At 25.8% G+C, this 14,506-nt stretch overlaps 2 protein-coding genes across 5 annotated transcripts in view; both read left to right on the top strand.

Moving 5' to 3' along the window:
• The window catches only part of LOC136976268 (uncharacterized), a 122,214-nt gene that overhangs the window by 17,878 nt on the left and 89,830 nt on the right, over window positions 1-14,506 (top strand). The window lies entirely within an intron of this gene.
• The window catches only part of LOC136976290 (serine/threonine-protein kinase unc-51-like), an 87,789-nt gene continuing 77,947 nt past the window's right edge, over window positions 4,665-14,506 (top strand). For 2 of the 4 annotated variants that reach the window (XM_067271548.1, XM_067271556.1), the window contains exon 1: window positions 4,665-5,100. In XM_067271548.1, coding sequence (XP_067127649.1) covers window positions 5,011-5,100 — 90 coding nt within the window. In that variant the 5' untranslated portion in view covers window positions 4,665-5,010. The remainder of the gene's footprint in view (window positions 5,101-14,506) is intronic. The other 2 variants (XM_067271533.1, XM_067271539.1) reach the window with 1 other exon arrangement.

A 14,506-nucleotide genomic window follows, 5' to 3' on the forward strand; every position in this document is an offset into this window, starting at 1 on the left:
ACATATTCAGAATTAATGCTAAAAGTAATCAAAGAATCAATTCGGAGTAAATTAATGAAGATAGCAAATAGTTTTTAGTATTTTAACGAATGTTCTCTTAATTAACGCATATAAAAATTTCAAAAATTTCGAATATATGCAGTTCTTTTAAAGAATAAGAATCAACTTTTGTACTAGTTATACGACAGTTTACTAAAATATCGTGTGGCTGTTTGTCCTAGATGTTCATTTAGCATTAAACTTGTTAAATGTTACAATTCTATACAAAAAAATATTAATTATTCGAGTAAATATTGCAAGGACCCCTTCCATATACGGGCCAATCAAATAATCACCTAAATCTATATTAAGTCACTCATTCTCCGTCAAATTTTCTTCATCAAAATACTAAAAAATTAATGAAAAATAATATTGAATCTGACGTTTTTCTCGCTAATAAAAGGTTATTTTATTAATAGATCTATTATAGATGTATTTAATTATAATCACTTCTTTACATGAAATGGATCGATGAATGTTACACGAATTCTTCACACGAAACAAGCAAAATAATTATTTAAAAATAATACATATTAATTGAGTCATACGTCGATTTGTCAAGCTGTAAATAATGCTTCAAGCGTGGATCAAGTATACCGTCGGCGCGGCTCAACTAATCGAAATGTGGGTAAATTCGCATTTTTTATGAAAATTTACGTAGAATGAGAACAAATTCTTATAATTAATTACAAAAATTAAGTTTATAATATGCAAATCAAAATCATTCATAAATTAAAACGAGATAATTAACACTAAATAAAGTAAAACTAGAACACAAATTATGGTTTCCTGTTATGAAATGCCCTTCAGCCATTAATCAAAAATTGCTAATTTTTTTTTTTACATTTTTTAAACGTTTTCGGCGTTTGAAACGTAAGCAAAACCATCCCCTGTCGTAATATAATTGATAATTTACACGTATAATTATGCAAAAATTCAATTAAGTAACCATAGAAGTTAGTTGAAAATACATTCGATTATTAGCGATTTCTCGTAATATAAAGTCGATTTTATGCAATAAAAATAATTATGTAAGTGGAAAAAAAAGTGTTTGCAATTTATATCCTTATGATATTTATATATTTTCTAGAATTAGACGTTTAGAAAAAATTCTATAATCAGTTGTGCACTTTCTTGATGGTGTAGTCGACTTTTAACAAGATTTTTATTTTATTTTATGTACTTTAAAACATAAATTTAGCTAAGAAAAACTTAAACCAATAATTGTCAGCCTGGTTAATTATCATATAGAATCAGAACATTTGATTATAGAATCATAAACGATTCTAGAAGCGGTTTCTGGAACGACGTACGTAAGATTCTTACTTTCATTTATGTAATTAAATGGCTTAAATTACTAGAAAACAAGCCGTTTTTAAATATAATCTTGCATATATTATATAAGAATTAAGGTAAATTACATTTTAAAGTTATTTCAAATTTTGAGAATATTTTTGAATTTTATAACTAGATAAAGAGACGTTAGAAGACCTCTCAGACACAGAAAAGACCTCAAAAGTTTAATTGATATGCAAATAAACGTGATAATTAGTGAAGAATCTGTTTAAATTTTACATTCTTAAATGCCTTCAAAGAGATTAGGCCCTATATTCCCGACTTACGAAAGGGCCCTGTGAATATTTCACGTTCTATAGAGGGTTCGAAAAAAATCCTGTCGATCTAATATATCTAGAGACGTTTGTATGTCTGTTTGTATGTTAGAAAAATATCTTGAGATGTTTGTCTGATACTATACTGTAACTTGTATGTAAAGGCCTTCTCTCCCATGAGATCTTCTGGATATAGGCTATTTTATTGATTACAGACGTACAGACAAACATCTGAAGATACTCCTCGATATCGATTTTTACCATCCTTTTTTAAATAGAAACATGTTCTTTATACGTCTCTAAAGAGTTTAAAATGGATTATTTGAATGTATAAAAAAATTTACATAATAATTCAAAACATGTCCTATATATAAGTTAAATGAAAAGCCAATTTCGATGACTTACGACAATAATTACATGAAAAATTCATTTGGTTGACGTTAATAAATGGTTCCTTTGTCAACTCATAAGGTTCCAACATCTAATTATGGTTATTAAGTGAACAGACATAAATTATAAATGATAAGTCATCGTACTGACATTTTTTCTCTTCAGTTTTCTTAATGAAATTTATGTTTTAAAATGCAAAAGTGAAAGAGAAATTTGCAAAAAACTATGTCATCAACTGGAAACAATTCGTGAAACATTACAGTAATTAAATTTAATTGTTAAATGTTTAAAAATGACGACTTAGGAACATCGTTGTTGCATATTTTAAATGATAATACGGATAGACACGTAGCCGTATTCATAAAATATATATATATATATTATAACGTGCATTACATATAATAATACATACAAGCGTAGTACACTCGTATTTATGTGTAATTTGCCAAACGTTGCTGTCCACTACGCTCTATTTATTAAAAAATTATATATTAAAATCGAGTTTAATGCGTGTCAACTGGAAATTCTTTACAAAACAATTTGTGTAACAATAATTAAAAAATTGATACACAAAAATAATCATTGTTTTATATTTTCCAATATACACGCAGACAAACAGACATACTCTTAAGAAAATAATACAAACGTACAATAATACCTAAAGATATATTACATTTGTACAATTTAAGAAGCTTTGTCTGTCCATCACGGTTTATTTCTTAAGCTATTATTTTATATATTAAAATTGAGTTTAATGCAGAAAATACGTTATAAACTGGAAATCTTTTATAAAACAATTAAATTTAATTAATAAAAAAAAAACTTTTAAAAATTGCTGATTATTTTAGCTTATGTATTAAAGGTTAAGAACAGACAAACAGACACATTTATAAGAATTATAAGTTCTGCAAGAACGTACAGTACATACAGATACATATTATTTGCATGTAATTTACGAAATATTGTCTGTCCGTTACGCTTTATTTGTTGAATTTATACATATATTAGTATTTCTAATGTATTGTTATATCGATTAAATAATACAATAATATATTAAATTAAATTACTTTAATTAAAAAATATATATATATATATATATATATATATATTCCAATATTAGATTATAACTAAAGAACAAAACAACTGTAACAATTATTTTATAAATAAATCAAAATTCTAGAATAAAAAATTAAAGAAAGATAGAAAAAAAAGGACATTTGAAACAGGAAAAACTACTAATAACCATTTATTATAATTCGTACCAATTTATATTCCTGATTTTATTATAGAATATTTAAATTTAGATGAAATTTCGAAATGAAAGTTATATATTTTATCGTTAAATTAAGCATTTAACTGTATTAAAAAATTGTCCGAAGATAATTGGACTATTGCTCTAATTTTCTTCTTTTTTGTTTTTATAATTTAAAAAAAAAAGGAAGACATTTTAAACATTAGCCGAATTTCGTGACTGACAAAGACAAGTTCGTCTTAGTACGTAAAATAAATCACTTCCTAAAGGTTATTGTTCTCACGATAAAGGTTGGGTCGATCTACTCTACTTAAAAAAAAAAATCGATTTATGTGGAAGGCCTGGTTGACACTTTACTTCCTATGAAAATCTCTGTTTGATGGCTCATCTATAGCTTTAATTACGTCACAAATAAAACTGTATTTACGTGTAGAATTTGTATTGTTTATTATAATTATAGTAAATATAAGTAATATGGCTTTTATTAACTAAATAATCCGTTAAAATAAAGTTTTTAACGGATTATTTAGTTAATAAATAATCTATTATTTATTATTTTATTATTAGTTATTATTATTATTAGGATTATTTTAGTTAGAGCCGGCCGTGGTAAAGCGAGACATCGTAAGATGTGTCGTAAATCGAGATTACGTTCTTGAAAATAAACAATATTTAATTATACAATATTACGTATAGATGACAAATAAAAGGATAAAGTATTTATGTACATTTCGTATAATTATAATTTTAAAAAAAAATTAATTCCGGTCGTAAAGCGGGGTCTACTGCTTACGTGTAAACAATGGAGGATATTGTTATAATTAAATAATTCAGTTTCATAAATATACTTTTGCTTAATTAAATATTTGGTCTATAAAAGTATATTATACATTTTTCTTGTTTAATACGATAATAAAACGTTTAATTTCATTTTAGTTTCAATAAATGGAAAAAAAAATGACGGTTATGTTATAGTGAAAACTGCAGCGGGTAAGATTTTTGTAAAGTCGTTAAAAAGTTTGGTTTTTATTAAAATTATTAAATTTTAATAAATTTTATCTTATATATAATATTAATAGTAACTCGAAAGAGTCTTTTATTAACAGAATTAAATAAGAAATTCACTGCCGATGCTATAACGTACTGAAAGCGTTCAGTTATTAGTTCGAGAATCACACCGAAACACGATCCGATTTACGTTAACTTATATACCGTTCGGTAATTTTAAACGAACAGATCGGAGCGATCCGAACGACACGGAACGTAAACTCCAAAATAACGTCACGAGGTATTTTCCGAAATCGATAAACGAACACGTGATAGACTGGCTTTAGCATCGTGAGATGGCAACCAATCGAACTCATCGTACGAGCGACGTCACTAGTTAACGATTATTGGCTGCAGCGACTCAACAAATTCAACAGAAAGTCGTCTGATGTAAGGATATTGGTGTTTATGAAAGTGGTACGAGAGAACGTTACGAATCATGATATATAAAAAAATCCTATAAATCTATTTATCATCAATAACTAATAATAAAAATGCATTGGTATTATAATATAATATGGAGATTTAGATGATGGAGCGTATTTGTTGTGCTTTAGTCGATGGCAGCTGTTGTTGTTGTTGCACCAATTCGTCAAACAGTGGATATGGTGCAGTAAAAAAGCATTTTATCGTCTAAATGTTATGTAATATCCAGTTTAATCCTTGTACAAAATGGAAAGTGTGGGAGAGTTCGAATATAATACCAAGGACCTTATAGGACATGGAGCATTCGCTGTCGTCTTTAAAGGAAGACACAAAACGGTAAGTTTAATTTATTCTCTGCTTAATTTCAACAATTATTACTCGTTAAATCGCTTATTAAGTATTTAAATGTCCGATTAAATACGTTGAAACTCTTTAAAGAATCCTTTGTTTTGTTTACTACGCCATTTAAGTCATTTATTATGAATAGGTTAAGCCTTACATAATCTACTTCCATTTACTAAGAATAAAGATGACAGAATTTATTTTTACATCTCTTATTAAGATGATGTGATTTATTTTTTAAATTTTTTCTTTTTTCGATGTAACGGAAAATTCGACAAGATCCTGACTTTGATTGCTATATTTAAACAATGAACAGGTTTCAATGAGGCTGTTGTATTCACAATAGACAAGGCTTTTTGTATGGGAGGTTTCATCTTGTGAAATTAAATCCATTTATGCATAACTGAATAATAGAAATTCTTTTTTTCTCACTATATTTCTGTATACATTTACATGCATATATACATATACACACTTATATGTATTATTGAATACTAAGTGCAACAAAAAGATGTATATATACGTACGCACACTTACACATAATACTAATTATATACTTTTGCCTTACACACACTTATATGTATATATAAAGTAAAATATACAGTATATGTACAGTACTGTACATGTATGCATATATTTATAAAGGAGAAGATGGGCAACATAAATACATATGTAAACATATTTTATTTAATATAAAAGATCAGAATTTTCTTAAGCTATTTAATGGACTCAAATTTGTTTATATTTCTAAATGTTTATAGGTTCTGCTGAAGGTTAATGAAATATATTTTGAGTAATTAAGTTATTTAATTAACTTTATTAGACCAAAGTCTAATCCTGTTTTGATAGGATTATTATTAAAATTTAATATTTGTAACGTTCTTTGTGTTAAAATGCCTTTTCTTGTGTACGAAATGTATTGTCATTTGGCAAATTGATTACCTTATTTTAAAATACTACGTTTAATTTATCCGTTAGCATTTTACTACGGTGTATTATAATTAATTTTTAAATATAGTATTTTGGTGATATAATCGAAGAAAACAGTGATATCGTTTATTGCATATAGTTCAATAATTTAATATAAAGATTAATTTATAAACATGTTTCAATTAGTTATAATTGTAGATTTGTGTAATTTCTAAATTAAAACATTGATTTAAAATGTACAAATACTAAAATTTATATAAAAATTCATTTAATAATTTAAGCTGTCGACTTACTTGGATAAGTCATAACATGTTCCATTTAGTCATGGAAAATACCAGAGTAGTACTGGTAGCTTTAAGAATGTAATAACCGAATAGCAATTTAAGATAAAACTCGTAACGTAAATGAATATCTGAAATTATAGTTTAAAAATATAACAGCTAATAATGCTTTAATTAAATTTTAATCAAATATTTTTGCTATTATTTTTTTAAGATGGTATAATATTTTTTAACCACTTTTTAATAATAATAAAATATTATCTTATTAAATTAATTCTAAAATGTTATATACAGAAAGTATAACTTTAATTTATGATTAGTTATGACACATTGTAGTTTGTTTCATTTTCAAATTTATATTAATTAATTTTAGATTGATTTTATTTAGGAGAACTAAATAAAAAATATTATTTCTGATCTATAAGACTAAATATCTGCATCCGTAATTCCAGTATAATAAGTCCCGTTAATTGATAAAAAAGTACTAGTATACAAGATAAATTTTAAATTACAATAGAGGACACAAAGGCATAATAATTAATTATATTGATTAAATTAACAATTATTAGGATATAGATGGTTGATTTTTAATTTTGAATTGTTTAGTATGAAAGTAATATTTTTTTTCATTCCATTTTGAATTTTAATTAGTTTATATTGTTAAATTTATAAATGAAAGTTTTTTGAAAATGTTTTTAATATTTAATTTTATATGTGGAAAAAGTAATTTTTATTTCTGTAGAAACTATCTAATATTTACTGTATATGCCAGCGTATAAGACAATTTTTTAACTCAGGAAAATCTCAAAAGTCGGGGTTGTCTTATACGCCGGATACAGTACATATAAAGTAGATTTGTGGATTAAACTATGATTTGAATTAATTTTTCCTTAACTTTGTAGTAACATGACATAATTATTATAATAATATAATCCACTTTTGAAGTGCTTCTTTGAAGAATATTTATTAATGCACTGCTTCATGTGTTACATTGCAAGCTTGAATTCTGCTTTGGACATGGATGATTGTGATTATCTATTTTTAATGGAAGTTTAATGTTTACTGAGCTTTATAATTACTATTGTTGAATAGAATTTATTTAATAAATAAAAACTTTTAGAAATTAAACAGATTTGTTCTGACTTAACCTAAGATATCTTTTTACATGTTATGATATTCTACATAATGATGTAACCTGTTTGTGTTACATCAGATTTCAAGTAATTTGCAATATTAGTTTATTTTATTTTAGTTGTTGCTGTATATTGATGAAATACAAATGTTTTGATGTAATGAAGCTTGTGGATGGTTTTACCAGAGTTAGGATAATTTTATTATTTCTGTTTGTTTATGAATGTTTTAATTACCTCATAAAGTATTAGCTGTTGGTTATAACTCATTGTTTTTAATTTTTAGTTATAAAACTTTTTCACTGAAGAAATAAATCTAAAAAAATGATGAAATAATTCCAAAACTATATAACAGCCTGAATGTATATAACACAACCTTCATTTGTTTTTTTTAACTAATACTAAATTTCTAGATGTTCTTTATTGAGATATTAAACATATAAATGCAAAATAAAAGCCTGTAAAATGTATTTATTTCATTTTTTTAAAATTTTGTATATATTCTCATATAGAAATATAAATAAATGTGTATCAAATAAATGTTAATGATCTATCTTGTATTTTTATACATCAAATAAATTATGGAAATAGAATGTGTATTAAATTGAATATCTTAATTTTATGTAAAATTACACTTCACTCTGACACCGGGGATGAAATACTAAATACCGAACCTGTTACCGGTGTAATTTGCGTGAAAAAATCTTCTTTCCACAAACGTTTTTGAGCTTTCCAAACAGCTCTTCTTCAGGTAGAGAAAAAAGTTTCCGACGAAACACTTCGAAAAAAGGAATGTAGAAATGTCTACGTTCCTTTTTTTCAAAGTGTTTCGTTGGAAACTTTTTTCTCTACCTGAAGAAGAGCTTTTTGGAAAGCTCGAAAACGTTTGTGGAAAGAATATCTTAATTTTATAGTATTGATTATTGTTATTCTTATTGCATTCTTTATTATGGAAAGTTATCATTTGAAATGTGCTTAATGATAACAACATACTAAGAATATATTCAAAACAACTTTTTTATTTAATAAAATAAGAGAATTGAAGATTCTATTTATAATTTATTCAACATTAATACATGCTTAGGCACCTGTAGAAAGTCTACAAAAGATAAAACAATTAAAATCAGAATTGTCACCAGAAAATACATTCATTCTCTTGTATATAAGCAGAATAAATTATTTTGTTTTAACAATTTTATATCATTTTTTAAAATAATAATATGTATAATTTATATTTGCATTATAAGCTCTTTCCTTACGTTACATATTCATTTGGTATACACAGTTGTCTTCCTGTTAAACAGTCTGCCGTTATCTGAAATGTTATAAATATATAAACGTGATTTATTTTAATTAAACATTTAGTAATTGAATTAAATTTGTTGTTTGTGACATTGTGAAAATTGAAACTATTGCTTGCACATTATTATTTTTTTTATTTTTTAAATAGTAGAATAGATACATGATACATACCTTTTAAATTAATATTTATAGGTTCATGTTAATTTTTGGAAACATTTCTAGAAAAAAACAACAGTAAAAGCTGTTAAAACACTTATCCTTGGAATAACCACCTGTCTCCCCTCCTAGATCTTCCAGTTCAATGTCAACAACTATTTTTCACGATTTTATTGTTTAAGAATTAAGTATTAAAAACTGTTTAAAATTAATGTGGAATGTAGATTATATTTATTTATAGATTTATTTCACTTGAGTAAATTTTGGTTTTATGTCAACAAATATGAGGAACATCAGAAATTTTGAAAACACACTTCACTAAATTATGAGATTAGATTACAATATTTTGTTTCATTATATATATATAAATGCAGTTTTTTTAAAAATATATTTTATTTATTTTGTATTTTGGTTTAATGTTTAAAAAGTGTCATTCAGTTTCACATAATTACATACATGAATGATAAATTAAGTGTTAGCTGTTTGATAAGTGTGTTTTGATTACATACTTGCCTTCTGAATGCGCGGAAAGTTTAAAGTATTTTTATATATAATATATTAACACAGTTACAGAAACTGAAAAGTAAATTTCTTCAGTTAGTTTATCACATGTTATAATTAATAATTACATGTCAGTAAGCAATTCAAACGTAAAACTATAGAAATTAGATTGATTTCGTGACTCAACATTCGATTTATTTAGTAAGAATAATAATAATTCGATCCATTCCAACTTCGCTATTTTGGTCTAAAGTACAATTATCACACCATTTCATTCGAATTTGTAATTTTGGAAAAAAAATCCGGAAAAGTATTTTCAAATTAGGATTCATTTTCTATTTTGAAGTAGACTCCGTACAAATAATTTTTTTCCCCGAGGTCAGCGGAGCAGCCATTTTGAGTAACAAGTGTTTATAAAACCTTGAGTCTATCTTTAATTGCTATATTTTGTTATATAATAACGGAACATCGATAACCTAAATAAAAACAAAGAGAAATAAAAAGAAAAGATAAACGTTATTTTAACCTAGTTTTTTAAAATGAGATTTATGACGAACAGGGATGATAGTAGGAAACACATTTAAAAAGTTTAATTTGCACTTATTGTTTTAATGTTCAGCACGTTGTTTGGATGGGATATTGAAGTGGCGTTTAATTTCTTTAAGAGAGAGAACTGTTTACAAATTCTAATTTAGTTTTCGAATTAAATGAAGGCAGATAAAGGTAGTGCTTCAAAAACAAATTTTCGATAATGTCATTATCTTGTACAGGTTTAATGTTGTCCGAAAAAATCTCCCTTATGACCTCGTTAACTTCCGCAAAAACGTTATTAGATTATTATTTATTATTGTAATTATCTTTAATATTTCCCCCCCTCTTCTTAAATGCAAACAAATCGATTAATCGCTGCACTTTATTCTGATAATTTATTTCTGTTATTTTGACGTTGCCAACAACCTTGTACCTATTTAACAGCTGAGAAAATCGTGCGTGATTATCACGTGGTGGGTAACGTCGATTTACGTAGCATTACGTACCATTCCGTTACGCACTTATCTATGTTTTTGTTGTTGTAGCAAGTAGAAGAAATAATAATAATAATGACTAATTTCGAGATATCCTCGAAAACCAACGACTTTAAAACGTTCGTAATTGAGTGAACAGCCATCATATAATGTGTCAGTTATCTCTAATAAGTTTCTCGGTCGTAAAATGTTAATACAACTGTGTCAAGCATAACTGTTTTCTTGGCGACCTTAATTTTTACATCTGTATTTTGTTTTATTCGCGTTTCGGTCCACGAAAAGCAACGGTGTAAATACCGTCAGCAATGCTGTTGATTGTTTACGGAAGAGAAAAAGAGGTTAAACAGTTGCGACAGAACGCATTTTAGCCACAAGCTAAATTTCTTAATCGCAGGATTTATAACGTGAAATTTATATTGAGAAACCGCATTTAAATCCTGTATTTAAATCTTAAAAAAACGTAGCGTAATCTTCAAGCAGCTTGCATTAGTAAATATTGTATATTTTATATCGCGTAGTAATTATAAAGTATTTTCTTGTTTAATATTTACATCAGTTCAGAAAAGCATGCATTAGAAATAAGCTGTAACTTAATTTACATAACTCATCCAAAAATTAAGTTACGATACGTTAATATGCGACATAACAACATAACTTCATAGATCATTTCTTAATGCTCGCTTACGGCAATTATTAAACGAGTGTAGATGAATATTGGACAAATATTATGTGTGTGTATGTGTGCGGTTGTCGCCAACAGAGCATCAAATACATTTATCGATCGCGTCATCGTGTCGGAAGCTCTACTATTTTAGTTGATATTTCGTACTAAATTGATTGTTATCAAGGGGGAGAGAAAACTTGAACTTGTTGGAAAATTTTCGGGAATAATACTTTGAATAAATAATAATATATTTTAAAATATGTTCTTCCTGTCATTAAGTCGTCTCGTGTCATTTGTGGGTTGCCATTGAACAAGTTGGTCGTTCACCTTCCTTGAAGCATCGCGTATCTCTTTTTATTTTTGGGTTTACTTTATAATCCGCTTCCGCATCGTTACTGAAAGAAATTTGTTGCCAAAGTATTTTTACTTGTTGCAAATTGTCGTGTTTCCATGTTAGTTGGATCCCCGTAACTAATATTTCTGTCACGTAAACTGGAAAAAAAAGACGATTTCGAAGAGGAAATTCTGATTAATAAATATTTCGTTACGGTCTGAAGTGAATATAAAATTTGTTTATATGACGCAATTTTAGGTTTCCTAATTTCTTTTTACTTTTTTACTGAACATTTAAGTAGTCTGGCAGTGGTCTATAAGACTTCTTTTTTCTTTTTTTAAAGTTTAGATGGACCTTTTCTCAACTTTTTCCTTAATTTTAAAGTATAATCAAGTTTTTGCACTTGAAATTTGAAAGTTATTCGTGTTTGAAATCGATCTATAACAATTTATAAAAAATCATTGTTTCACATTTACAGTTTTCAAAAGATATTAAAGGTCATACAGTACAACTGTAAATACTTATACAATTAAAAAATATTTATTTGAAAAATATATTTTATTGTTTTAATGTTATAATCGAGTATTATTTTTTTAAATGTTGACAAATTTTATCTAACTGTAATGATTTTTATATCGTTTTATACAAAAAATGAGGGAAATGGAAATTTAATCAGTTCCATAGCTAATGAACTCTCCTATCAGTTTCCATGGCTACGACCATTTTACGTGCATGCCTTTGACCCTTTATTACAAAACTCTATGTCATGTTTCTCCGTTGTTTTGATAGAGAAGTTTATTTTGTAAATTCAAGTTTTTAATTCTGGCTATTCTATATTCTAGATAATGATAATTAACTTTAAAAAAACGCAGAAAAAATTATACTGTAATTTCCTACATTTTTAAAGTATTAAAATTTAAAACATTGATATTTAATTGTAACTTACAATAATTACATAATTTTTCTTGTTCAATAACAATTATTCATTATTATTATATTGAACAGGTATATTACATAATGGTGATTTTTCTATATATTATTTTAATTTATGCATTTATGATGGCAAATATTGGATTAATAAGTTAATGATGTAAATTATCATCCAAATGTATATTTTATTGGAAGTTTTTTATTAATTTGTCAGCTTTTTTTGAAAGAGATTTTTAGATTATAAAGCAATAATCTATTAATTTTATGGATATTTGTTTTTTAATGATAATTAATTGATTTTTAAGTCTGTGTATTAAATTATAAATGGACTTAATATTAATAGAATAAAATATATGAATTGCAAATAGATTCATCACTGGAATTAATTAAGTTTTAAATGATTTAGATTTCTTTGTTAGAAAGTTTTAAACTGACAGAAGAACAAAAGGCACAAAGTTCTGTATCATATTCAATCTGTTGAATTCAGTTAATATTAGTAAAAAGAATACTAGTCCAACTTTATTTTATTTTACCATCACACTTTATTTAAATTGTTAATATCTGATAGGTCAGGGATTTATTTGTATTTCATAATGTTTAATACCATGTAAAATTATAAGAATATTTGATTCTTAAAATAATTTTTATGATTTTTAACTTTTTAATTGTTGTAGATCTTTTAATTTAATTAGGACTAATTTAAAAGAAATATTTGATATGCTAATATAGAGTGGCTAGATGACTGAAACAGATAAGACAAACATCTACTATTCTGAACATCTCCAGATTTGAGGCTGGTTCATATCCTCAGAAATTACACAGTGATCTGACCCAGTTTTGTTGTCCTTGCCCCTTACCCTGGCCAAATCTGTGATTGACATGGAAAATAAGTGGCCCCTCTTAATGCCCACAGGACAAAATATTTTAAAAACTAAAAGCAAAACAAATATATTAAACAATGTTCTTATGATTATAATATAATAAAACATTTTTCTAATATCTTCTGAATTTACTACATTTAAACTTTAAAGAGTTAAACTATAAAAAATTAATCAGGAACTACTTTAAAAAGTAGTTTTTGACCAACTTTTTCAATTTATTTTGTACAGTAAGTAGGCTATATAAATAGCAAAAGTTTTTGTACTTGTTATAGTCGGTAATCATATACTAAATATTTGTCTTGAACAAGTCAGCTTTGAATTTTGAATTTGTTTTCCTCTTAACTGTTTAGTATGAAATCCTGTTGAATTATTCATTATATGTTTGTTATGGGATGTAATGCTGTTTTATCTAAATATTTTTGAAATATAGGTGTGACTAAATAAATGATGAAGTCATTTGATTAAATGTTAAATGTGATGGCTTTGTATAGCCCACACATTATAACCTATGACCCAGATTTTGATATTTTGCCAGATTTTATTACATAATAAAAGTGTATTATTAAAATAATATACAACATTCAATTTAGTTTTTTTATCATAAACATTGGCTTTTATACATTTTCTTTTGTTTAAGCACAAATATGTTAGTTTGTTAAGTTTGGACTGGAGTGGGTGATTGTGATTTAATCTTGTTCCAGACATAGTAAACCTTCAATTTAATGAAATAATGACAGTACAGGATATCTTTGTGCTTATTTAAAATAAATTTAAGAACTTGTAAAGTACTATAATTTGCATTTTCCCCTCCTCTTATGCTTCCTACTTACTTTATATCAAGTTTGACAACAAAGGCAAATTTATTTTACAAAATATCTAAGCTGCTTCTATCTCTATAGAGAACAAAGACTTTTTAAGTTCAAGAGTGATGAACAATTATTTTATCAATGCTTATATGGATAAAAAGGTATATTTAGTATGAGAAAATACATAAACTTTAAAAAAATTAATATTGTTCTTTATATATTGTAATATTTTCTTGATATAAAATTTCTTTTTTATTATGATAAAATATTTATTAAATGCATTATGTATGAAAATGGTATAGAGTTAAGATTTTAATCACATTTAAAAACAAATGTATTTCTGTTGTCATTTCTCTTCTACATATATTTCTCTTTCTTTTTACAAATGTTTTGCACTTAGAAATGTGTTCTATTTTAATATAATGCATTAAATAATTTAATTATAAGGGAATTATTGAAA

The sequence above is a fragment of the Centruroides vittatus genome, unplaced genomic scaffold (genome assembly GCF_030686945.1).
Source record: "Centruroides vittatus isolate TY-2023 unplaced genomic scaffold, ASM3068694v2 contig_1110, whole genome shotgun sequence".
In the NCBI taxonomy this organism is placed as follows: domain Eukaryota; kingdom Metazoa; phylum Arthropoda; class Arachnida; order Scorpiones; family Buthidae; genus Centruroides; species Centruroides vittatus.